At 45.0% G+C, this 26398-nt stretch overlaps 1 protein-coding gene across 1 annotated transcript in view; it reads left to right on the forward strand.

Annotated features, from left to right (window-relative positions):
* LOC148032069 (protein DJ-1 homolog A-like) overlaps window positions 1-24266 on the forward strand; it is a 31973-nt gene extending 7707 nt beyond the window's left edge. Inside the window, exons 2-8 of the mRNA XM_087682699.1 lie at window positions 20420-20620; window positions 20917-21066; window positions 21220-21399; window positions 21493-21573; window positions 22709-22909; window positions 23036-23173; window positions 23291-24266. Of these exons, the coding sequence (XP_087538825.1) occupies window positions 20420-20620; window positions 20917-21066; window positions 21220-21399; window positions 21493-21573; window positions 22709-22909; window positions 23036-23173; window positions 23291-23497 (1158 nt within the window). The 3' untranslated portion in view covers window positions 23498-24266. The remainder of the gene's footprint in view (window positions 1-20419; window positions 20621-20916; window positions 21067-21219; window positions 21400-21492; window positions 21574-22708; window positions 22910-23035; window positions 23174-23290) is intronic.
* The last annotated feature ends 2132 nt before the right edge of the window (window positions 24267-26398 follow it).

Consider the following 26398-nt stretch of genomic DNA (forward strand, 5'->3'; position numbering starts at 1 on the left):
TTAGGCAAATAATGCTATAAGGGTATTCGTGATGATAGGAATTTACCACTTTCTTGTTCTTTTAGTAAAGGAGATTGCGCATTGGCATCAGAACACAGTCCATGTTTAGAAACAATCAAAAGGGGGGGGGGGGATTTGAGTCTAAGTGTCCAAGGTATTCCTTTCCACTCCTCATTTCCTTTGATGAACGAGGGTCATCAACACAAGAGGGGGGTTTGTTCCTTTGAGCAACAGGGGAGGGTGGTACAATGTGCAAGAGGGGAATTTACTACAGAATGGGACTCGAGGGGGCAGAGTAACACAGTTGCGGATATGGGGAAGGTGCATAGTGCACAAGTGATTGATTGAGAATTTAGCTTACACGCTTAAGCCAAAGTAGGTGAATGTAGACAATATTGATATAGAGAAGGTGAAGAACATTCTCACCATTTTAGAGGAGGAAAGGGATATCTGCCTCAACATGTTTTATGAGGAGATGTTAGCACTTTTGTACTGGACATGGTCTCGCCCCTCGTCATCTTAGAGTGAGAGGAGCTTGACTTCGACGTGCAATTGCTTCTTACCTCTCTATCAAACTTACCTAGTGCCTCTGTAGCTCTAGTGGCTTCTTAGATTGGTAATGGGGATGATGATGATGCCTCCTCTTCCTCTACTAGTAGTAGTACTAGTGTTATTGATAGTAGGTATGATGAGGATGAGAGAAGAGATGCCTTAGGATGATGCAAAGTGATTCTCTTTAGATGATAGTAAATACAACATACTAGATAGATCATGATCATTTTGGCAGTACATTCTACGTTGTCTTTTGTAGTTGATCTTGATTCATTTTGTTGATCATTGGTATTTAAATCATGTATTTATTTTTTACATCACTGTTTACTCTATTTTTTAAGTCTATATAGCATCATGTGAGTCTATGACGCCATCATTCATGGCAATCTTTTATATCAAGTTTTGATATTGAAAGTTTTTGAAACTCATGTATAGTGAATTTATTGTCTTTGGTAGCATTATGTATGCTTCTAAAAAAATTTGCATGTATACTCTATATTGTTGACGAATATAAGTGTTATGGAGAGAAAAGAGACAACAAGAGAGAAGAGAATGAAGTGATAATTAGCAATTTTCCTGAATGGAAAGCTGAATGCAATGGCAGACTGATCAGTCCCTCCATGCAGCCCAAGGTATTAGTGAGGGCACCGGATCAAGCTGATGACAATGGCTGCACCGAAGGTGGAGAATGTCAAAGACAGACTGTGTTGAACCTGCAAAAGAATGATGAATGCCTATTGCCTCCACCTTGGCTGCTGTAAGTCAGTGCAAAAACTGATGCACAACTGATCCAAAAAGTGACCATAAATGGTTCTCAAGCAGATCAAAAACTGAGCTGAAACAGATCAGAATTTTTGTCTCAAAATTGAGGCAAAATTCATGCTAAATTGATCATAAGCTGATGCAAAAGTATAGTTCTAGTGCCCGGGTGAAACTCATACTCATCTGCATACATCTCACAGTGACTAGTACACTAAGTAGTGATCTCATGGCAAACATACTGTCAGCGCAGTACCTTGGATGCATGCTGAATACATTTCAGATCCACTACATATGAGAGCTGTCCATAATTGGAGGGGGGAAAGTGCTACCTCCCCCTTGAGCATCAGGCAATACTCTGGACCCTTGCTCTGCTGAACCTGACGGAGCCTGAACTAAAGTCGGCTCTAACTGAAAGGCATCTACGTAAAGCTGCAACAACTAAGGATGGTCTGCCAAGTCATCCTCTTCCATCCATTTGGCATCCATTGGTGAATAATTTTGAAATTTTACCAAGTATCTCTTGGAAACTTTACCTTTGACCTTTCTTTCCTTATGTGCAAAAATCTGCTCAGGTACCAAAATCTCATCTAGCTCCTCAACCTCAGGCTGAATTTCAGCAGATATATCCTTTGGCACATCACCATGACAAGACCTCAATAAACTAACATGAAAGGCATTGTGTATCCGCGAATGTGGAGGTAAATTCAGCCGATATGTCACATCGTTGATCTTCTCCAACACCTGGAAGGGCCCATAGTATCTCATAAAAAACTTCGAATACAATCTTTCTGTTTCTTTCATCTTTTTCAGCCTTGCCTTTTCAAGACCTTTATTTTCTTCCTCACCGGAGTCAAATGGGCTTGTTTGCTAAACCTGCAAATGATAGTCCATATCCCATCATTCTCTGTAGGTGTCTTAGGAAGCTAAAAAATAAAGTTCATTGCAATGCTCTGTCAAGGCCTATTTGGAATAGGCAAGGGTTGCAACAAACCCGACATCTTTTGCCTATCATGCTTTCCCTTTTGGCGCTTGTTTGCTAAACCTGCAAATGATAGTTCATATCCCATAATTCTTTGTAGGTGTCTTAGAAAGCTAAAAAATAAAGTTCATTGCAATGCTCTGCCAAGGCCTATTTGGAATAGGCAAGGGCTGCAACAAACCCGACATATTTTGCCTATCATGCTTTACCTTTTGGCATACGATGCATGTCTTAACAAACTGTTCTACATCATGCCTCAAAGCTGGCCAACAAAAGAAATGCTCCACTGCCTTGACTATGGCATCAATATATCTGTGTCCTACATACGGAGGAGCATGAATTTCAGTGATAACTCTAGGCCTTAATTTGCTTTGTGACACATAGTTGTCCATGCATCATCAGAAATCCATTTCTTAGTACAAAGTATCCATGCCTTTGGCCATTGCAAAGTTGATCATAAACATTAGCAAAGTCCGAATCAGCAACATATTGCTCTTTCATGGCATCCAACTCAGTGTGATAAACCATGCTGACAATTGAAATTTGTGGCTTAGACAATGCATCAGCCACAACATTCTTTTTACCATCAATATATACAATTTGAAAATGAAACATAGAGAGAAAATTTGCCCATCTCATATGCTTCTCTGACAACTTTGCCTGCGTTAGGAAGTACCTCAAAGTTTGATGGTCTGTCTGTAGTGTAAAATCAGCCCCCAACAAATAATGTTTCCATGTAGATAGTGCATGAATTACAGCCAAGAGCTCTTTCTCATAGACTTGCAATTTTTTTTTTGCACCGTGGAGAATTCGGCTCTCATAAGCCACAACTCAGCCGTCTTGCATAAGAACAGCCCCAATGCTGTTACCACATGCATCACATTGAACTATAAATGACTTTCTTAGATCAGGCAACACAAGCACAGGATTTGAAGTCATCTTTTTCATCAACTTTTCAAATGCTAAAATTTCCACTGCTGTCCATCTAAATGGCATATTCTTCTTTGCAAGGCATGCAATGGAGATGCAATTTCAGCAAACCCACGTATATACTTCTTGTAGTAATAACATAAACCCAAGAAGCTGTGGATCTCATGCACATTCCTCGAAGGTGGCCATGATCGTATTGCTTCAACCTTTGCAAGGTCCATGCGAATACCATCAGCCGATACAATATGCCCCAAAAAGTGGATTTCATGCAAGAAGAATTCACTTTTCTTGTCATTGATAACCAACCTATGGTCACGCAGTTCTTTGAACACAATATCCAAGTGTTTTCTATGCTTTGCCTCGTTCTTTGAATAGACAATCATGCCATCAAAGAAAGTACCCACAAATTCTTTATGTGGCCTGAAAGATACGATCCATCATCCGATTAAAAGTGGCAGGAGCATTCGTAAGTCCAAAAAGCATAACAAGAAACTCATACAATCCAAAAGATGTCCTAAAAGGTGTCTTAGACACATCTTTTGGTCTAATGCGTATCTGATGATACCCACTTTTCAAATCTATACGGCAAAATATGGCTACTCCTTGCAATCTATCCATAACATCATCGATCTGAGGAATCGGAAAGCGATTCTTTATTGTGATCTTGTTTAGAGCACGATAATCAATGCACATATGCCATGAACCATCCTTTTTTTGCACCAAAAGCACGGGAGAACAAAAAGAAGTCGGAAAGCGATTCTTTATTGTGATCTTGTTTAGAGCACAATAATCAATGCACATACGCCATGAACCATCCTTTTTTTACACCAAAAGCACGGGAGAATAAAAAGGAGATGAGCTGGGATGAATCAACATTTTTTCTAACAACTCATTTATCTGACTCATAATCTTCTCCTATTGGGCTGCACTGACTCTGTAGGGTGACTTATTAGGTGGGCTACTACTTCCAAGGATAAGATCTATGCCATGATCTTCTGGCCTTTCAGGCGGTAGCTACCCTGGAAGTGACTGAGAGAAGCAATCAACATACATTTTCAGAAATGACATGCGATCCTTCTCTAACTTAGACATGCTCCCAACATTCTCACTATCAGCTTTATCCTTAGTAAAAACCAAGTACGCTGAAAGACGATTTTTCTTGACTTTGGAAATGGCAACGTAGATACAATAGGGACAGATTCACCTTTCAACTTTACATCAAGTGTGAGTACCTTTCCCTTATGCTGAACAATACATTTTTAGAAATGACATGCGATCCGTCTGTAACTTAGACATGTTCCCAACATTCTCACTATTATCTTTATCCTTAGTAAAAACCAAGTACGCTGAAAGATGATTTTTCATTACTTTGGAAATGGCAGTTGTAGATACAATAGGGACAGATTCACCTTTCAACTTTACATCAAGTGTGAGTACCTTTCCCTTATGCTGAATAGTGATCTTTTTTGTATGAGAATCAATCACTGCATGCATACGATGACACCATGGCATACCAAGCAATATATCACAACCCTCAAGTGGAGCAATGAAGAACTCTTCGCTGTCCACATATCCTTGTATATGCAATCGAAACTTTCTAGTGAGTGGTGTGACGGGCTCTGCATGGCCTTTACATGCCATTCCAACTTCCCCCATGGGTCCCATCTCATCCTCCCTGATGCCTAGACAAGCGGCCATGTCAACAGAGATAAAGTTGGCTTGTGTACCATTATCAAAGAAAATCAATGCATGCTGATCGCCCCATGCTTTGCACAACTCAGTAGCATCATCATTCGGCTGATCACTAACAACATCGGGCAGCAATCCCACTGATGTTTTGGGCTTCTTTCCTTTAGAATCTCCCTAATTTTCAGATTTTTCAGCTTGCTGCCTATTAGGACAGTCCCTTGCAATGTGACCCTCCTATTCACAAATAAAACATTTATTTGCAGCCATCCCTACATTGTGCCAATGTTTTCGAGCCCTTTCTTCGTTGTTTTGGCCACTTTTCAAGCTGATTTTCAGACCTGCCCATTTTCTCAGCCTTAAACAACTTTTTATTCGGCTTCTCCCCACCCTCTAGGAAGCCCGAATAGCATTGGTTGTAGCAGTAGTCTCTATAAGGTGAGACATGCTAGACATGGTGGATTTAATGCAAAAATCCTTTATTCCTTTGGACAGCCCACATACATATTTTTCCACTTGCTCATGAAGGAGTACGGGGCGATAAGAAGTAATAGGCAGCAATGCACCCCAACACTTCTTATTATATTGCTCCAAATTCTTACATTCCTTAGCATTCAGCTTATTCCAAGTTGTCATGATGTCCACCTCAAGGTACTTGTCAACCAATTCGATGCAAACATTTGCTTGAATTGTACCCACGTTGACGGTGCTCTACCTTGCATCAAAAGAGCGGACCACCATTGTAATGCATTCCCTTTCACGAAAGTGGCTGCCTTTCGAATCTTTGAGGACTTTGTGAAGTTCCCCCTTGAATAGGTTGCATCAAACTGTTGAATGAAAGTCAAAGCTTTCAGCCTATCTTGTACACTGCTGAAGGACTCAAACTTCACTCCTTTTTCACCCTCATCACAGTCATTTGCTGCCTCTTTGGGTGTCATGTTGTCATACACTGGTTGCTGCAAAAAGAGTGCATTTGCTGAATTTACATCAAAACCAATGCCAAATGGAGCATTTGCATGACCAACATTCACTCCTTGAGCCCCATAAGCATTCGAGGGTGTAGATGCAGTACCAAATATGCTACTTTGTGCCCCAGGCATCAAGCCAATGCTGCCATACCTAGGGTAGGGTTTTGCATATTTCCAGCCATACGCGAATGCATTGGGCCTTGCGCACCATGCATTGGTTGCTGCATACCATGGGGATTTGTGCCATACATTCCTGTATGCGGTCCTTGTCCAACCATAGTATGAAAAGTCGTGCTTCCACCAAAATATCCTGGCTGGCCCATCATAGCATGCATGCCCGGCTGTCCAAAATCCATTGGATTGGCACTTTCGTGATGGCCTTGCACTTGTATTCCTTGCCCCGTAGATACCAACTGTTTTATTTCATTAGCATCTTTGGGAGCTTCAAATGAAGGGTTTGGCATTATCTTCGGTGCATCTTGCTGTCCTGAAGGTGTAGAAGACGTCTTCTTCTTCTTGCCTTTGCTGTCCTTCTTTGGAGCATTCAAAAATCGGGTAAATCGAGGATTCTTTGCCAATTCAGCAAAGAGATTTGCTGCTGTCCTCATCCAATTCTTGAAATGGTCATCAAATTCCTCTTCACTTTGCTGGTCAGCAGCCTCCTTATGCCCTAAAGGCCGTGCATCTTGCCCAATAGCAACATTTTCAGCTTGTTGTCCATGTTCTGAGCCTTGTCCAAGGTCAGGCATTACATTTCCTTCATTCCCATGTGAACATTCATACTGAGAGGCACATTGCTTGAATCCATCTCACTATATGAAGATATATTGTTGTAATTTCTCAGCTGAGAGTAAAAATCAGCACTAGTACAAAGCTTTGGCTTGCAATCAAGTGCCTTGGGTCCACCTAATCAAGGGATTGAGTGGTATCCTAGCAATGGAACCATGTAACCATCCTTCCTTCTATGGATGGGTGGTAAATCCCTCATGCCTACTTAATTACAGCAGAAAACAATTAATGCAAATCTGAAAATACAAATTTACCTACTGATCTTGGACAATGCACACTCGATTGGCCCCAAAATTAGCGCCCCTTTTGGTATTTCTTTAGCTTTATTGAAGAAGAAGTTGATTTACAATGGGATTCTCTCAATCCCCTTCGCAATCCAAACTCCCCTTGTTGTCCAAGGTGACTAGCAAGTCTTTATCTTTTTTTTTTTTTTTTTGGCAAATAAAGTGTGGCTAATTATATTACTTAAAAAAAAACCTGAAAACAAGAAAGTGCTTATACTCAATAGACTAGTTGGAGCTGATGCAGAGTCATAGATATATCAAGTATACAAGCCTCTTAGGACGGTTTAGGAGGGATATATCGCCATCTGGGACTGCCTACCTGCATCACGAAAAACAAGTCTTGGCCACCCTAGGTGCACATGAAATGAAAACGGAGCTCCTGCCGAGCTCGAGACTCGCCCTGCACCCGGTCCCATCGGCCGGGGAGAGAGTTGATGACGGAGGTCTAGAGCTCTGCTAAAGTCGCCTGTACTGAAAGTCTCTCTTCGCCAAAAACCTCTTGACACCGCTCCTTCCAGATATGCCATCCAGTAAGACTCCCCATGATCTCCCATACCTCTTAGAGCGGACTGCTGTGGGCTCGAGTACCTGGCGGATAGGTAGGGTCTCCAAACCGACCACTGCACATGACCGTGTCTCAATAATGAATATCGTGTCCTGTATTCTAGCCTCATACAGAAGGTGACGGCCTTGGTTGACTACTTCTAGCAGAAAGCTCCCCATGAGATATATCCAAGGTTGGGTGCTATACGGCGAAGGATGCGGCATGCTCCTCTCCACACAAGCTGCGCCGCTTCACACGACCAAAGACAGTGCTTTGGGGATTCCAAAGATTGTCGTGTGTAGCGTTTACAATCACCCTCTTGTATCTGGCCTAACCAACTTCCCACGGCCAAGCTTCGATGTGCCACCAGCCATAAGAAATACGATACCCTCGGCCTCCAGCTATCCCATAGGCGGCGTCAGAAGGTCCGTCGGAAAGCCTCCGTGATGCCGTGCTCTGCCCAGTACCTACTACGTGATGGTGCCCAATCCATGTCCTCCTACATCAGTACGTGTCTGCCGATCCTGGTTGTGTACTTTAGGAACCTCAGTGGTTTTTTGGCAACCGCAGTGGCCGGTCATAGCCACTCTCTTGGATCCCACTCCAGCTTATCAAGTGGCATGTCCTAAATCCAGAGGTGCCACTCCTTGAGCTCCTCCCAGAAGACATAGAGATCCAACTGCCATGTCTTCCCCTGAAGGCCAACCAACCACCCAAATCCTCCTCCGTGAAAGGACAACTATCTCCTCATCCTGCTGCCCTCTGTCAAGGGCCAGACGCCTCCCCTCCTGCACGGTGAAGAAAGTATCATGTGGCGCGCCGCCCACTCTACCTGCCACCTGTAGGGGGATACCTGTGGGTGAAAACCTAGCGGTCCATACCTCCCCGGCGGGCAAGCCACTCTTGAGGTATTGTTGCGTCTTATCTCCCTTCTCGACTCAACTCCTCTCTGGCAGCCCAATGCTCGCGGCATCACCTCCTCGTCCACCATCCTATACACCTCTTGCCATGTCTTGATGGTACGAGCTAGACTAGCCTCCCAACCAGCCCACTGGATGTGGGGATGCTCGCCAATCTGTACCCCATCCCGATCTCTGACCTGCGGGTTCCAGATCACCGGCTGGCGGTCTATCTCCTCCTGGTAGCCTGGGGGGCTTTGAATTAGGGCCTTATGGAGGCCCTGCCACATACGAAGCAGGATGTTTAGGGAGGGTAATCTGGGGGGGGTGATCTGGGCCGTCGTGAAGATCCATCTCAGGGATGGTCTCCAATCACCGCCAAGCCTCGGTCTACAATCCTAGAGACCCTCCTGCAATAGAACCTCCTAGGTGTGCCCTCCTGGTGTGAGGCCATGGACTACTAGCTTGCCCAAGAGGGCCATACTCTAATACTCTAGGTCTATGATCCCGAGCCCTTGGGATTTAGATGGGTGTGCGGAGGGCAAACTGTCTGTTACCTAGGGTTCCAAGTGGGACTTGACATCACTCCTACTCAGCAGTTTCTTCCAATCCTTGACTCTATTCGAAGGAAGCTAACCTACTGGAGTACTGCTCGCCTTTCCCTAGCCGAGCCCTAGTAGTTAACCAGGTCCTCCTAGCGACGGCTTGGTACATCGCCTCCTGTTGGTACATCGCCTCGTCCTGTGTAGTTCAGCTTCGCCGCCTAGTGCGGAACTTCCTTTGGGCTGGGTCAGATAGTTCCAAGGATCGGAGGCCATCATCCGGCATCGATCTATGTAGAGTGCTGTAATATTTGCATACTCTAACAGCTCCATCTCCTCTCTCACTGAAAGTTGAAGGCCTCATAACCTGCTTATACGTGACTTGAGGAAGTGAGACATCGCCTCTGCAAAGAGTAAAAACAGGTATGGGGCTAGGGGCAGCCCTATCGGACCGATCTCTCTAGCGGAAACTCCTCCCCTTGCTTGCCACTTATGAGAACCCTGTTGGTAGCTGATCTGTAAAGTGCGGAGACCTCGCGGATCCATGCCTGGGGGAAGCCCAACCTCACCATGGGACCCTCTAAGAAGTCATAGTCCACCTTGTCATAGGCTTTCTCGAAGTCCAGGAGTAGTATAGCCCGTCCCTGACCATTGTGCTTGGCCCACACTATTGCCTCAAAGAAGGTGAAGACATTGTCTAGGATGCTCCTATCCTGGACAAAGCCTGTCTGTGTGTCGTGAATGAGTCTGGAAGCACAAGGCGGAGTCGCCTACCAATCATCTTTGCCAGTGCTTTATAGGCCACTGACAATAAGGTGATCGGTCTCCATTGGGATAGCTCCAACCGGTCTCCCCCTTTGGGGAGGAGATTGATAAGACCTGGCGAGAGACTCCCTAGCATCTGTCTTGAAGTGAAAATCTCTTGGATAGCCAACAGTAAGGGGTCCTTCACCACCTCGCAGAAGGTAGTGAAGAAGGCCTTAAAGAAGCCATCCTCTCTCGGGCATTTCTGCCCGTTGTGTGTATGGAAAGCCTCCTCTAGTTCCTTCTCTGTGAAGGGAGCTAGGAGAGAGTGTCCCATCTTCTCTGTGATGAGGGACGGGATGTGATCCTAGACCTGCTGTCTACATCGCTGTCCTCTAGCCGAGGCTGTCTCCTGTTGGAAGAGGCGTCTGTAGTAGTCGGTGGCAATCTCCATCACCTCGTTTGGGCTAGAACGAGTCCTCCCATATTGATCCCGAAGGCTGCGTATCTGCTCTCCTGAGGTGCGGGGCTGGTGCTTCTGGAAGAACTCCCTACACATCGTGTCTCCCTTCTGTGCCAAGAAGGTTGTTGAGGTGCGGAATGAGAACTCCGAATGCTTGTCCTCTAGGCCGGCGATGGTTGCACGCGCGCGCACCTCCTATGCATGGAGGATGGGATCCCTTGGAGCCTCTTGTAGTAATCTCTGCGTGGCTGCTAGGTCCCACCGGAGTATGCTCTCCTCCTCCCAGCTCTACTACCTAGCCTGTAGAGCTGGCTCTTAGTAGATAATGCTCGACTCGGTTAGGACCTCTACCACCTCCTCTGCGATCCAGTCCCTCTTGCCCCACTCTCTAGTCCAAATTTGCTCAATCTGTCTCTTCACCTCCTCCCTCGTATAGATCGAGCCAGGGATCTGACAGGATCGTGTGTCTAGGATAGATGGTGGGGGATCAAGTGTCAGGAGAACTGGCGGACAAAGTGGTACTCGCCAACTGCCCTACTTGGCCTCCGCGAGAGCATCCCCACTCTCCCACATAGAACCTGTCCAACCGCTCCAGCAAGACTCCACCTAGCCGCATGTATCCCTAAGAGAAGTCCAGCGGCCTCTCCCTCCTATGGAAAGCTAGGTCTCTACAAGCATCGCATGCTCCTACTGCCAATAGAAAGACCTCCCATGCCTCTTCTCCTCCCCAGCCATGCCCTGGTAGTTTCTGCCTCTACCGTGTTGGTCCTCTAAGGCCTCTAGGGTGTTGAAGTCTTCTCCAACAATCCAAGAATCCACCTCTGGGAGACCTGCTGCGATCTCCACCTAGAACTTGCTGTGTGCCCTAACCTTAGTGGGGGCATAGACATTGAGGACTCCAAGACACGAGTTCTCAATATCCAATCTAATCCATAGAACCCTCCCTGTCACTATTGTCCCGTGGTCTCGTACACAGGCAATGAGACTTAGGCCAATAGAGGTGCATACGTCTCCACTCCTGCCATGGGCATCGATGGCGTGCTCTCAATACGAGTGTGAACTGCTCGGAAGTACCTTCTCTACCCACTGGGCTTGGGCGGGAGTGAGCTTGTGCTCCTGTAGAAGTAAGATGTGGATCCGTCCGGCAAGGGTAGACTGCAGCTCTTGCCGAATAAGCAACTTCCTGGAACCACGTGCTCCACTATAGTGGAGGCTATTCACATTCCAGGATGCAAGATGTAAACTCATAGGGAAGATTGTGACTGACCGAACAAGCATCTGTTCGGTATGGAAGTTGCTGAGGAAGACGAGGAGTTATGAGGCACGCGGATACGCTTCGCTGCTAGCCTGGACGGTGAACTCCATTCCCCCATGGTAGCCCTCGGGTTCGGACCACGGGGGTGATGGATGCACCTGGTGGTACCACCAAGGCATCTATCAACCAGGCTGAGAGGTGAGGCTCTGTACACTGGTAGAAGCGGGCCGCCTGAGCTAGGGGCCACTCGATCGCATCCATCGGCGCTCTCCACTGTGGAGAGGCTCGAAAGATAATGCTCAGATGTGGGACCTCGGCCCTAGCTCACTAGTTAATGTCCATCATACAACCTGGCCACTGTTGGGAGAAAAGTACCAGTCCACCTTCTCCCATCCACTGGGAGATGTGATTTGCCACCTGGCTCTTCACCTCCTCTATCTGTGTCATCATCCAGTATCCTGTGTGAGAGGTCTGAAGGAACAAGGCGTAGTTTGGTCCATCCGGTGGTGCTAGTAAATGGACCTTGCCGCTCCTTGACTTGCGTAGTACGAAGATTCCCATGTCTAGGGATAGTGGAAACTCTCCGCGCTCCGCAACTCTCAGGTAAGACCATGGCTAATTGCGAAAAAACTCCTGTGTTAGCAGTTGTGCCTGTCTTGAGAAAGTGTGACGAGCGGCATGGATAGATGAGTTGGTGGCTGTGTGGGGGGGGGGGGGTCACCTATACTGGGTGGGGATTAGGGGGGTGGTCTGCGGGGGTGATGGTGGGGAGGGGGGGAATCGAGGGGTGGTGGGGTGGTCGGGGGCACCCGCTGGGTGTGGGGGGGGGCCGGTAGTTCTGGAGGGGGGGGTTGTGGACTAGGATTGGGGGGGGGGGGGGGTGGAAACCGTGGGGAGGGGGGGTGGGGGATGTGGGCCCTTAAGGGAGGTGGCCCATGACGCCTTCGTGGGGGGTGGATGCGTAGGCCTGTGGTCTTGCCGGGTGGGGCGAGGATGGGGGGGCCGCGTGGTGTTCTGCCGGGGGGGGGGGGGAACGCTCGCCCTCCTGCTCCTTGCTACCGTGGTTGTGTCTGAAGGGCTCCCTTGCTGTCTCCCTCTCTGTTGTCTCTTGACTCATGTGAAGCTGTCCGTGTCCACCTGTGGGCCTGTCGGCGAAGCCACCTTGGCTCCGAAGCACGTATAGTCTGCTGCTTGATGCCTAAACTCATGGCAACATAGTCATTGCCCTGGCTGCCCAGTCACAATCACCTGCTGCCTGAAGGAGTGTCCACCTGCCTCAATCTCCAGAAACTGTGGTATATCCTTTGTCTCTTTTACTGCCACCCGTACCTTTGGGACTCTTGCTACTGTCACTGCGCCCGCGAAGGAGGCGGGAAGGATAGTGCCGAAGAGCCGTCCGAAGTTCTCCACTAGCTGGCAATACTCTACCGCTAGTCCAAGGAAGAGTAGGGTGATCGGATGTCTGAGGAACCTGTTGTGGAGCATGAATGCCTCCACTGTGAAGCCACTGTACCAGGAACCATGTAGATGACCCCCTTCGTGGAAGCATAGAGTGAATTGGCCACTAGCTCACGGGCTGCGTCTACCGAGGTGAGTCGTACCATGAAGATCCCTTGCCCCATGAGAATCGCCTCCACGATCTGTGTAGTGCCAATGCACAGTGTGGAGTGAAGCCAATCTCTAAGTTGGGGCCTGGATGGGGAGTGTCCTACAACTTGATCGAAGATCGCTGTTTTTTTTAGCTTCAGCTTCGTGGCACGGATTGCTAAGAGCTGTTCCTCAGAGAGGACGACGCGCAAGGTGTTTGACTGGGGGGCACTCGTAGAATGCGCCAACGTCTGACCAGAGGTTTCCCGTGCGTGTCCCTACTGAGAACGTGCCAATCACACTGCTGAACTGCCGGAGGGGGGGGAAGTGTTGCTGCAGATGGAGGGAACAACGAGGGGGGGGGGGGGGGGTTGGGGAGGTGAGGGGGAGGGGTTTCTGTTTCTGATGATGATGGAGGCACTGGTGCCACGAACGATATCGTCAAGCTGGAGCCGTGCGGGTGAGGGGCTTGGAGCTGCAGGGTGAAGGAGATGGGGGACAGCGCCGGAGGGGGGGGGGGGGGGGGCTAGGGTGTCAGAATGGGAGAGCGCAGAGGGTGGTAGATGAAACGGGTGGGTCGCGGGGGGCGTGGTGGCTGATCGACATTGATTGGCAGGAGAGATGGGGGAGGTAGTGGGGGCGCGCGCGATGGCAGGTCAGCGGTGACGGGAGACGGAGCAATTCAAAAGGCCTTACTTGTGTATAAAAGTGTTTGAGATTAGTGTAGACTTCCGTCTACTTTACCCCTTGACTCGGGCACTTAATTGGCCTTCACCACTTCATAGACGATGGAAATGCCCCAAATTCAATGGTTGGCTAGTTCTCCACGAGAATTTAGTTGAAATTCATCTTCAGCCTTGTTGAATCCAAGTCTTGGAGCTTCCAATTTTTGATACGCTTCCCAAGGCTGTTGCTAAACCCTAATTTCCAGCAGAAATTAGGGTTTTTTTTTGCAAGTAAAATGTGGTTGATCATATTACTTCAAAAAAACCCGATTACAACGGAGTACTCATGCTCAACAGACAAGCTGGAGTTGATTAAAGTCACAAATACATCATGTATACAAGCCTCTCAAGGCGGTTTAGGGGGGATGGGGGCAAGAAGCCATGGAGGGGGGTATATCGCCATTTGGGGCTGCCTGCTTGCATCAAGAAAGACAGGTCCTGGCCGCCCCAAGTGCGCATGAAATGACATCGGGTATATCGCATAAGGGACTGCCTGCCTGCATCAAGAAAAACAGATCCTGGCCGCCCCAAGTGCGCATGAAATGACATTGGAGCTCCTGATGAGCCCTGGACTCGCTCTGCACCTAATCCCATCGGCCGCGGAGGGAGTGGATGATGAAGGCCCAGAGCTCTGCTAAGGTCGCCTATACTGAAAGTCTCTCTCCGCCGAAAGTCTCCTGACACGGCCCCTTCCAGATATGCCAACCACTAAGACTCCCTATGATCTCCCATACCTCAGAGCTATTTGCTATGGGCTCTAGTTCCTGGCGGATGGGTAGAGCCTCCAAACTGACCACTGCGCACGACCCTGCCTTGATAATGAATATCGTGTTCTGCATTCCGGCCTCATACAAAAGGTGACGGCCCTAGCTAACTGCCTGCTAGTAGAAAGCTCCCCTTGAGATACATCCAAGGCTGGGTGCTATACGAGGAAGGATGCATCATGCTCCTCTCCACACGAGCTGCGCCACCTCACACGACCAAAGGCAGTGCTTTGGGGTTTCCAAAGGTTGCTGTGTGTAGCGGTTACAACCTCCCTCCTGCATCTGGGCAAGCTAGCTTCCCATCGCCAAGCCTTCATGTGCCATCAGCCATAAAAAATACGATACCATCCTCGGCCTCCAGCTATCCCATAGGCGGCGCCAAAAGGTCCGTCGGAAAGGCTCCGTGATGCTGTGCTCCGCCCAGTGCCTACTACGTGACGACGCCCACTCCATATCCTCCTGCATCAGTACGTGTCTGCCAATCTTGGTGGTATACTCCAGGAACCTCGGTGGCTTCTTGGCGACCATAGTAGCCGGCCATAGCGACTCTCTTGGATCCCACTCCAGCTCATCAAGTGGCATGCCCTCCCAGATCAAGAGGCGCTACTCCTTGAGCTCCTGTCAAAAGACAAAAGGGTCGAGCCACCATGTCTTCCCTTGAAGGCCAATCACCCGGATCCTCTTCCATGAAAGGACATCTATCCCCTCATCCTGCTGCCCTGTGTCAAGAGCTAGACCCTCCCCTTTTTGTATGGTGAAGAAAGTCCTAGGTGGAGCGCTACCCACTCTACGTGCCACCTATAGGGGGATGCTTGCTGGTGAAAACCTAGTGGCCCATACCTCCCCGGGCTCTATTGGCTCTCGTATTGAGGGAGCAAGCCACTCCTGAGGTATTGCTGCGTCTATCTTCCTTCTTCTCAACTCCACTCCTCTTTGGTAGCCTGATACTCATTGCAGCACCTCCTCATCCACCATCGTGTACACCTCCCGCCATGTCTTGATGGTAGTACGAGCCGGGCTAGCCTCCCAACCAGCCCATTGGATGTGGGGGTGCTCGCCAATCTGTGCCCATTCTTGATCTCTGGCCTGGGGGTTCCAAATCACCGGCTGACGGTCTATCTCCTCCTGGCAGCCTGGGGGGTTCTGGATTAGGGCCTTGTGGAGGCCCTGCCACATGTGGAGCAAGCTGCGTAGGAAAGGTGATCTAGGGGGGGTGATTTGGGCTGATGTGAAAATCCATCTCAGGGACGGGCTCCACTCACCGCCAAGCCTCGGTCTACCAGCCCACCAGTTAATATCCATCGTGCAACCAGGCCATTGCTGTGCAAACAATGCTAATCTTTCTTCTCCCATCCACTGGGAGATGTGGTCCTCCATGTGACTCTTCAACTCCTCTATCTGTGTCGTCGTCCAATCCCTTGAGTGAGAGGACTGAAGGAAAAAAGCGTAGTTTGGTCCATCCGGTGGTGCTAGTAGATGGACCTTGCCCCTCCTTGACTTACGAACCATAAAGACATAGAAATGTTAAATAAGAAACACTTGCAAACAGAATATTTCAATGCTCAAATAATAACACTATTTTTTACAAATGTGTGTGTGTGTGTTTCCAACAAAAACGAACAAAAAAAGACATAGAAACGTTAAATAAGAAACACTTGCGAAAAAAATATTTCAATGCTCAAATAATAACACTTTTTTACAAACCTTGCAACAGAAATACATGTGGAAATGCTTGATGTAGGTGGCTCGGCACTAGAACACCATGGTATAGGGGGGAATTCACTTCAGGATTAGTGGGGATGCGAGGGTAGTGAATTAAAAAAAAAAAAGTGCACATATGACAAATCAGCAAATAAACCAAAGACTCATTGAATAGGAGAGCTAGAACTTGCACGGTAGGTGGCACATGATAGGCCCAAAGGTTGGTGCCCCTTATAGTACTTCTTGATCATTATTCAAAGCTTACACGAATCATAGGTGACTTCTTGTTGGAAACCAACACTGTTTCTATGCTAGTGATTTCCACGTGCCTTGCTCTTGAATCAACCCAAACTTGTCTCCAAGGTAGTGTCCTCCGTTGCTCTCACCAACCTTGACCAAATGTGTTTATTTGCACTCTGACAAGTGTTTTCATGATAGACCAAATGTGTTTATTTGCACTCTGACAAGTGTTTTCATGATAATCACACGTGATACTCTTTAGAAGAGCACCAACTTTGATATCAGGTGAAGATACATTAGGGTTTCTAGAGAAAACACTGATAGTGTATTAACATGATTGATGCACAGTGAACTAATGCAAAAGAAGGAGAAATTGAAGAATGAATGAATGTGATAGTGAATGAACAATGAGGAGAAGAGATTTAAGCGAGGGTGCTTAAGGAGCGGAGGCTGTCCAACCACCGCCATCCTTCTTGGGAGTGGGCTGAGGAGAGTGTTGTCAGCTTGTTCTATTTCATGTTGGTCATATGCTGGTTGTGCGCTTCATTAGAGTTTGATAGAGAGGGAGGAGGTTTGATTCGTTCCCAACCATTTCATTAGTGTGCATTTCAGTTTTAGACTGTTTTTGAGTTTGTTCACATGGGTTACCACTTATCTAGGTTATTGCATTTCGATTTTATGCTGCCAAGGTTTGCGTTCATGCATGTGTAGGCTGACAATTTGGTTTGGGGCAGGCGGCTATATTAATCGCAGTCACCCATATAGTAGTTGGGCCCATTTTAGGGCAGTTGGCTATATTTGGCAGTATTAGCCCATTTTAGAGCAGTCCACCATATTTGGCAGCAGTAGGCCATTTTTGGGTCGGTCAGCCAGCTTGAGGCTGCCTCCCCTAGCCCCCCCACACTTGGCAGCATTCACCGCTTTGCAAGTTCAGCACACTCTCTGTCATCTAGCGCATTCCTACATCATCAGCTTGATCTAGTGCCCTTAGTAACACTTTGGGCTATGTGCAGAGACTGATCAGACCACATTGTATTTAGCATTTCATTTTCAGATCAGTGCAGTTCTTTCCTTTTATTTTCTGCATTCATATAAGTCTCTCTCTTCCCTTCTCTCTCTTGTGTTCTCAAGCTTTTTCAACTGCACATTCTCACATGGTATCATCACCAGAAGAGAGGACCCAGAGTTTCTACGAAGAAGAAACCACACATGCTTGCTGGTTTGTGCAGATTTTATGCAAGGATTAGCCATTTAGGAGGGGGTGACAACAATTGTTCTGCAGCTTGGACTTCATGAAACCTAACTTATCTTGCATTGTTTGGGCCTCCTTGGACATGTGCTGAGCGCATTTACACCTTCTGTTGTAGGAGTGTAGCTCATTACTTGTCCATTTGGGCAGCCTGACATCAAAACGCAGTAGTTTCTTTGTGTGTTTTCTAGATATTCAAAAAGCTAAATGGATTTTTAGTTCAATAGGTCTGATGACATTGATGCAAATATTGATCAATACTTTGAAGACTGATTTTCCCATAAGTCAAATCATTGCTAAGACTGTCATGATTATCAAGATTGTGAGGATCCGATGCAAACAAGACTGTTGATTAGAGCCTTGATCCAACATTGACACATTGACATGTCCAGAAGATTGGAGGGGCCTCGTTTACCACCACCTTCTCGAAGGACCCTCTATGGCCATTATGGCACCATCTGTGCAGTTGCCTATTTAGGATCTTTTTGAAAGCCTAATCAACTTCCTTTGGTCTTGCAAAGTGGAGTGCATCCTTGATACCTTTGACCTATGGGCTTTAGTTACTACCCCTATTCCTTGTCCAATGGAGGATCCTCATGTTGGTTTGACTATTGACCAGGTGGCCCTTTGGGATTGACTCAACTCTCGAGTTGGGTCTTTTCTCTTTATGAACTGCCAGGACTCGGTCCTTGCACATGTTCACAGAATTCAGGTTGCAAGGGAGGTTTGGATAAATTTAAATCAAGACCTTAACCCGTCACATCACCCTTGAGAAGTAGCTCTAAATGTTATATGTTGATGATTCTCCTTCCATGAAGGATAATATCAACAAAATGGAGGAGTTACAGGATGTGCTTGCATCCCTTGGCAAGAGAATGTCATCCGAAGATATAGCTATGATACTCAATTGACACTACTTTGAATCTCCTTTTATAGAACATTTTGAGCTAGTTGTCGTATAAAGTGTCTTTTGTGGTGTCCAAAATGCAAAAAATGCTTTTTTGGGGCTGTTTCAAGAGCTAGAACAATGTTGATAATTTGAAAGGAAAATTTAGGTGGCGTCACAAACAAGGGTATGGCGTGTGGCAGTCTGCTGCTTGCATGCCTCCTCCACTCTTGTTGTTGGCCTGCTGCATCATTCAGTGGATGACCACTTTGATATGGGCGGTGCCCAAGTCCATCGCTATCTAGTCCTAAATGTAGAGTGGGATGATAGTTAGTATTATTGAAAGTTACTGTTACTATTCTGGGTGAATTGGGATACTCGCAGTTTCAGTAGGGCAGATTGGGGCAACCCGTAGCGTACAACAGTTCGCAGGACAGCAATTGTGCACACATAGATTGTTGGTGGCAATCACACTAGCAGGATTTATGCGTCTGCCAGTGCCATGTGGCTTGCCGAAAGGGGTTGCAGTTCTAATCACTATCAATTGGACAAGTCTGCGGTCTGACCTTGCTTGTGAAGGAGCTGGTGGCAAAGGCTACAAAAATCAGCTGAAGGTGGCACACTTTCTCATCCTCACACACATTCATCTTCTTTTAGCGACTCTTCCAAGAGTGGTGGCCCTTAAGAGAGGAATGCAAATGGCTAGAGTTTGAGTGCTTCTTGCGGTTTGCTAGATCTCTGTCCTCCTCTCTAAGCTTTTGAGCACGCATCAGCCGTGACAGTCTATCGACATCTTTCAAGTCTACGGGTGTTGCACTGGCTAAACAGCAGAAGCAACAGTGATCCTATACACTAGACACTCAAACACTGGTGTCCGGCACACATAGTTGCACTAGTACCACATACGAAAGGTTTGATACTATACCATACTTTAGGTACTGTACCTTACGTATTAGTACCATAAGGTACCAACTTAATGGATACATCTTTCCCATTCAAACTGCACTGTGGGACGAGTTAAATGCTCCTTATATTAATATGATTCTCCCATGAGATTAGGTTATTTGAGATTCAAACAGTTTCTCTCAACCTTCCCTCTCTCAAGCCCACACTTCTCTTATTTGTATGATAATGCATGTATGATGTATCCACTCCCATCTATGTAGTTATAAGTTGTAGGTAGTAGTAGTACTTATCTTATATACTCTAATAGCATTGCTATTTAGACTTGAAATATCTATTCTATTATCTTTAGTCCAAAATAATCAAGCTATTTTTTTCGTACTAATATCGTACCGTACCTTATAAAATCTCAAGGTACCTTTTAGTACCGTATTGTATCATACCTGACAACTATGCCGGCACAATAGAAGATAAAGTGGTTGTAAGTTATAAATTACAGTATAGGGAAGGCATTTTTGTCATTGGTCTTTGGAAAAATGCTGATACAGAAGGTCATTGCTGTGTTTTGTCGGTCGTGTTTTTTCAGATGTTACTGATTTCTATATATTCTCTGTACTTAAATAACCAGACTCGTAGAGAAATCTCCAACTTTAATTGGTTATGTAATACAACTGAAGCTTCAGTTTTGAAGGTGAGGGAGGTAACCAAGATCTAGATGAATCATTTTTCACTAAAATTGACTTTTTGAAGTTGAAAATGCCAGCCCTGAGAAATTCTCACCTGTTAGATTAGCGCATCAGTAAAATGACTTGCTTATGATAAGGTCTCTTTCAAGCTTATAAATAGAAGCTGTATGTCCTATGCCCTTTATGTGAAGGAAAGGGCCTGAAGACAGATCTTGCTGGAAGTGTTTTGAAATGTATTGATAGGGTATAAACATGTACTATTTTGGTCTGTTATTTTGCAGGTGTTGGTGCCTATTGCACTTGGCACTGAGGAGATAGAGGCAGTTGTCCTAGTGGATGTCTTGAGAAGAGCTGAAGTTGATGTGGTTGTTGCCTCTGTTGAGCAAGACCTTCTCGTTGAGGCCTCAAGACGTGTAAAGCTGGTGGCTGATGAGAGCATTGTCTCATGTGATGTGAAAGACTTTGATTTGATAGCATTGCCGGTATGCACGCAGCACATTTACCTTAATCTGCCTGCCTCTTTGTATTTTAAAGACAAAGCAGATATGATGTCTTCTGTAATGTAAGGATCACTTTGAATGGAACAATCAGAACAAATAACATTTATGGTAGTGCAATAAAGTTTTAAGGCTTACCTCAGTACCCATCAAATCTCAACTGCAGTGTAAATGCACTAAGAATTGTTCAACTTGAAATAGTAGCTCAATTATTACGGAAATAGAATTGATGTGATTGTACTGCTAAATAAAAGCTTTGAAGCACAATTGATGATCTTCAGGGAGGTATGCCAGGTGCAGCCCGACTCCAAGCCAATGAAGTACTGAGACAAGTGATGGTTGATCATACTCAGAAGGGGAAGCTTGTTGGTGCAATTTGTGCTGCTCCGGCTCTAGTTTTGCATGAATGGGGTCTTCTTCAAGGCATTAAGGTGTGCCAAGGATGAAAGAATATTAGTCATGCTTTCTTGGCTCTACTTTCCTATCATGGGTAAAGAATTGGGTGTAAGACTCTTAATGATGCTTTTTCCCACGGTTCTCAAAACTTGGATTGATATTTGTGTCCCCTAAACTGTGATTAACAGGCAACATGCCATCCAGCATTTCTGGACAATATGAGCCCTACTTTCAGAGTGAACACAAGGGTTCAGAAGGATGGCCCTATAATCACAAGTCAAGGCCCAGGCACTTCCTTTGAGTTTGCTTTATCCTTGGTGAAAGAGCTTTGTGGAGAACAGAAGTGTGAGGATGTTATCAAACCTTTGGTACACCTCTGTCAAGTCTGTCTCTAAATTGCACTTTTTTCTGGATGCTTTCTATTGTTTTCTGATTAAACCTGGAACTGATGATTGGTGCAGATGCTTCAATCCAAGAGTAGGCATGAAAATTTAAAAGATGAGTTCCATCCTCAGGACTGGGGGATAGATACAATTCCTCGTGTAAGCTCTCATCTTCTATGTATGTGTGCACACTAGCAGTGTTTGGTATACACATGCATTTGTGTGTGAATGTGGTTATTGCATGGCTTGGGATTAGCCCAATTTGACAATCATGAGCTTCCTTTTACTTTTGATGAGCACCAACCTCATAATCACAACTCCTCCATGTGTGTGTTTGTGTGTTGTCTCTTTGTCTTTCTCTGGATGCTGTTACAAGCACTTGCAGTAAAGTAGGATTCCTCAAGTTAGGGACATCTCTTGTTGATGTCTGTACCAGTGACTTGCACTTCGAGCAATTATTGGTCTCCAAGCTATTGATAATCTGCACTTTGAAAATATGTTACTGCTTCTGTGCCTCTTGGGGGTGTTCACGGGTCTCTTGCTGCTGAAGAAAGCCTTGTCATAGGCTCCCTTTGTGGGCACATCCAACATCTGGCAAAACAGGGTTTCATCATGTCCTGTATTTGAGAATAGCACATAGGAAGCAGAAAAATTACAGAAGAGGGATTTGGAACTTTATATCTGATACCAAATTTAGCACACACTTGTAGCACTACATTTGTATCAATGGTATTGCATGGCTGCACTGAATTGAAAAACTAATAGATGAACAGCAATTGTGCAAAGCTGATGGATTGGATAGAATATAGTGATTGAACGATGTAAATAGGTTGCACTTCTGCTAGGTGCTGTGGCTGTTGACGCTGATCTATGGCTGAACATTAAATCTAACTCTGATGAAGATGTGTGAGAACAATCAATATAGGCATTTGACATCTACCTGCACAAGCACCTGTTTTTGACACCAAATATTGCTTTTAAGGTTCATATTTTTTGGTCTTGCTATGCAATATTCACTCATGTTTACTACATAAATCTGCCATGTTCTGTTTTGGATCACATGATTTTTTCACATTCCATTTTGGAAGTAAGCATTCTCAGGATGTTGTTTCATGGTGGAAATTACTATTGTCAGGCTTGATTTGGAACTTGCTGTTTGCATTTATCAGTAGAATAAAAACTTCCAGCATCTAGGTATGTTCCATTTCTAGGTAATGTGAGACTAATCGGTGTGCTCTTAGGTACCCGATGTTAACAAAGTTTATGGTTGTTTTGTGAAATTCCACACTTCCAGGTTCTAGTTCCTGTTGCAAATGGGTCAGAGGAAATGGAGGTGGTAATCATAGTTGATGTACTCCGGAGAGCTGGGATGACTGTTGTGGTGGCCTCAGTGGAGGATGATTTACAGGTTGAAGCTTCCAGAAAGGTTAAAATAGTTGCTGACAAGCTCATTCAAGACGTGAAAGGAGCCTCCTTCGACATTATAGTTTTGCCGGTCAGTGCTTCCTTGCTTTTTAAAATGATGATAACATTCTGGCTGAATCACAGTGCCCTGACTGTGGAGCAAATAATATTTGCTCAATTTGATTCACGTGTCACATACAATTGTTCCCATTCATAGGGGGGCATGCCTGGTGCTGAACGATTACGAGATAGTGAAGCTTTAATAAGCATGTTGAGACATCACGTGGGTCAGAAACCAGTTGGTGCAATTTGTGCAGCCCCAGCAGTCATTCTTCAAACAAATGGCTGGTTGAAGGTCTGCTGCTTTTTCTGTGCTAGCTAATTAGCTTTATAATTCACATAGCTATCATGAAGAGGATGATGCATCATTCACAAATTTTCTGACAGTGATGTGTTGGTTGAATGTTATTAGGGGAAAAGGGCAACTTGCCACCCCACATTTGTCAACAAACTTTCTAATAAGAGTGCAGCAAGGTCTCGGGTTGTTATTGATGGGCTTTGTATCACTAGTAGGGGTCCTGGAACTGCAATAGAATTTGCTCTTTCGATTGTGGAGAAATTTTTTGATAAGGCAAGAGCAGGAAGTGTTGCACAAGCCCTGGTATTTCAGTATCTTTGATCAACTGCATTTGCAGTTTCTCTTCTGCGGGGGTTAGTTTGAAGCTGGATTCACCATTCTTTTGATGCTAGTGGCTGTTCACCACTTCATTTCAGAGGATGACATCAAGAGGTTATAGTGGACATCGATCTCAAAGTGAAAAATGGCCAAAATTTTCTGTTGCCCCTCAAGCATTGGATATGTATCAATTGAATCATGACACAGACATTCTACCACATGGTCATGAAAGATTGCAGCCTCCGTGTGCGCTTTATTTTGTTGCAGTATCCCTCTTGTTACCTCTCCAATAAACACTTGAACAAAGACAGGTGTTGTGCATATAATACAAGCAAATGGCCAGCTACATCCCTGATCCCCACAACTGCAGAAATCATGCTCTCCGTCAGTGTATCCTTACAGCTGTGTCTATTATTTTCCAACACACTACGCAATCGTACTACTGAATTATGATGTGCTACACAAGAGTACTGACTCCATTGCTAAATTATATCAGTGGAATATGTACTAAGTATGGTGTGTTATTATGTGCCATGTGGCCCAATGTGACTTCCTTTTTCTCAAACACGCTGTGTTATTATGTGCTACATAGCCCAATGTGACTTCCTTTTACTCAAATTGAGGTACTACCGTGCTGTATAGTGCACTGTCGCATATGGTTCGACCAAAGTAGTAACTGCGTTGCCATTGTTTTCTGTTATGTGCTATATAGCACATTGTAGCATCCTACTGAATACGGCGTTCTATCAGATGCTATATAGCACAATGAGTCTTCTTTCTATCTATATGCGATGTACAAGGCACTATCACATTTGGGTACTAAGCTTTATGCTATATAGTAATCCAGATGAGTACTTTATAATAGTATTCTAGAAGAAGCTTTCTTATTGTATAAACTTGGTGATGTGCTATTAGATTGCTGATAGCAAGCATAACTATTTGCCGTGTTACCAAAGTAGCAATTTGCATTGCATGGTACTATGTAGTTGAATGCTTCTGGGGGTCTTGTTCACACGTTACTTTCAAGCATTGTGCATACATTCAAAAGCAACAGATCTTTGAGTTGTTAGTCTTCGGAGCATGCACATTAAAGCCATTAAGCATTGTGCTTGTCAAAACATGTACAATGCGTACTGCATGTGATAATGCCACTCCATTATTCCCAAGTTACTTGGGTGCTGATAATATTGAACATGAAGGGGGTCTTGCTTCTTGCTATGCCCCTGATAGTAATATGCTTTGTGACTGTGCATTTATTAGAGCATCAATGCTGGATTGTACCTCAGTAAAAGGTTTGAAAGTGTACTCTCATCTAAGTCTCAACATTCACACAATTACATCTCTAAGGAAGTTTTGGATACATTGCTTGAATTGCTTAGCCTCGTTGATGTGGTCTAGGATATAAGAATCACTTTACTCTCCATTGTGTAGTAAACAAATTCAAAACTCTTTCGTGAGATTTTCACTTGATGAAACCTAATTTTCTTAGTGCAGCTCATTTTATGTCACTCCTTTTGTGTCAATGCTTTATCTTTTGGCTTTTTATGCACATTTAAAATGACCACTATTGTCTTCAATGCCATACACCTCGACTTCCTTGGCCCACTCAACTTCTTTTATTGTCTCTTCTTTTATCATGTGATAAGAAATTGGCCTTCTATCAGTCTTGCTAGTTTTATTTGGATTTGCACCACAATTGTTATATATCATGGTTATGCTTAACTTCTTTTATCATGTGAGAAGAAATTTATTCATTTTGCTAGTTTTATTTGGATTGGCACCATGATCTGTGTAATGGTTGCACTCTCCTTTTATGTGAACTTTACTAGAAGGTTGTGCTTGCTTTGCACTATTTTGTGGTTATGTAGAGTTCCAAGTAATTTTTACACGTTTTGACTCAATGTTGGAAGGGTGGAGATCATATATGAGCTTAGTTATGTAAAACTAAGGTAGGTTTTGGACATCTTAAAGAAAGCTTGATTGGAATGTAAATGGATTTCCCTTCAATCTCTAGGCAGGGTGAAGTTCCATAGGTTCACCAGGGTGGATCATAGTTCCCATTCAAAAGGATGCTATTGTTGGAAAGTGATAGGCCTATGTTCATAAGTATGTCTTCTATATAAGTAAGGTTAAGTAGTGGTTAATGTGCTATGCAATGTGTAGAGGAAGACTTGGACTATGGGTTGGAAAATAAAAAGTAACATTCATTATTATCTTTCTTGGAATGAGGTTACTAAAGAAGAAAACCCCTCTAACTAGGTGCAATAGCCTTTGATAAAAAATTGATTTTAATGGTGTTTGTGTTCCGTTCTATTTTTGCACGAAAGACTTGGCTCTTACATTGTCACCCAAAGACACCCCCTAATATGTGCACATTTGCACATTACATTTAAAAGAAAAATGGCTTGCTAAGTGGAGGAAAAAAGCTAGCTTTTAAATAATGTTTTTGTGATCATCCTAAAGGGATATCATGTTGCCAATTGATCTAGAGTATGTGCACATTTGCACATTATGTTCTGATATGTGTATCATTAGAAGCTCTTTGAGCTACATATTGTTATCCATACAAGATGAACCCATTAGAGAGATTAGAGCACTTTATTAGAAGTGTGGAGAAGCTCTTAAATAGAATGAATGTGCTTTGAGCTCTAGCCTTGCATTCTCAATGTAAGTTTCATGATATTGTTGTATTTGAACAAAAATGCAATTGCTAAGCTACTATTTCTCACAAGATATGCTCGAGTATTTTTAAGGTGTCAAATCTTTGATAGGAAGAAATCAAATAAAGTAATCTTGAAATCTTGAGCACATTAGATGGAAAAATATGACTTTGAGCACATTCAATGTACAAGGTATGGAAAAGTGCCTTTCAGTAGTGTGAAATGCTCATACTTTAAAGATACC

The sequence above is a fragment of the Lygodium microphyllum genome, chromosome 8, assembly GCF_053477565.2.
Source record: "Lygodium microphyllum isolate KBCC chromosome 8, Lygodium_microphyllum_v1.1.10, whole genome shotgun sequence".
NCBI lineage: Eukaryota > Viridiplantae > Streptophyta > Polypodiopsida > Schizaeales > Lygodiaceae > Lygodium > Lygodium microphyllum.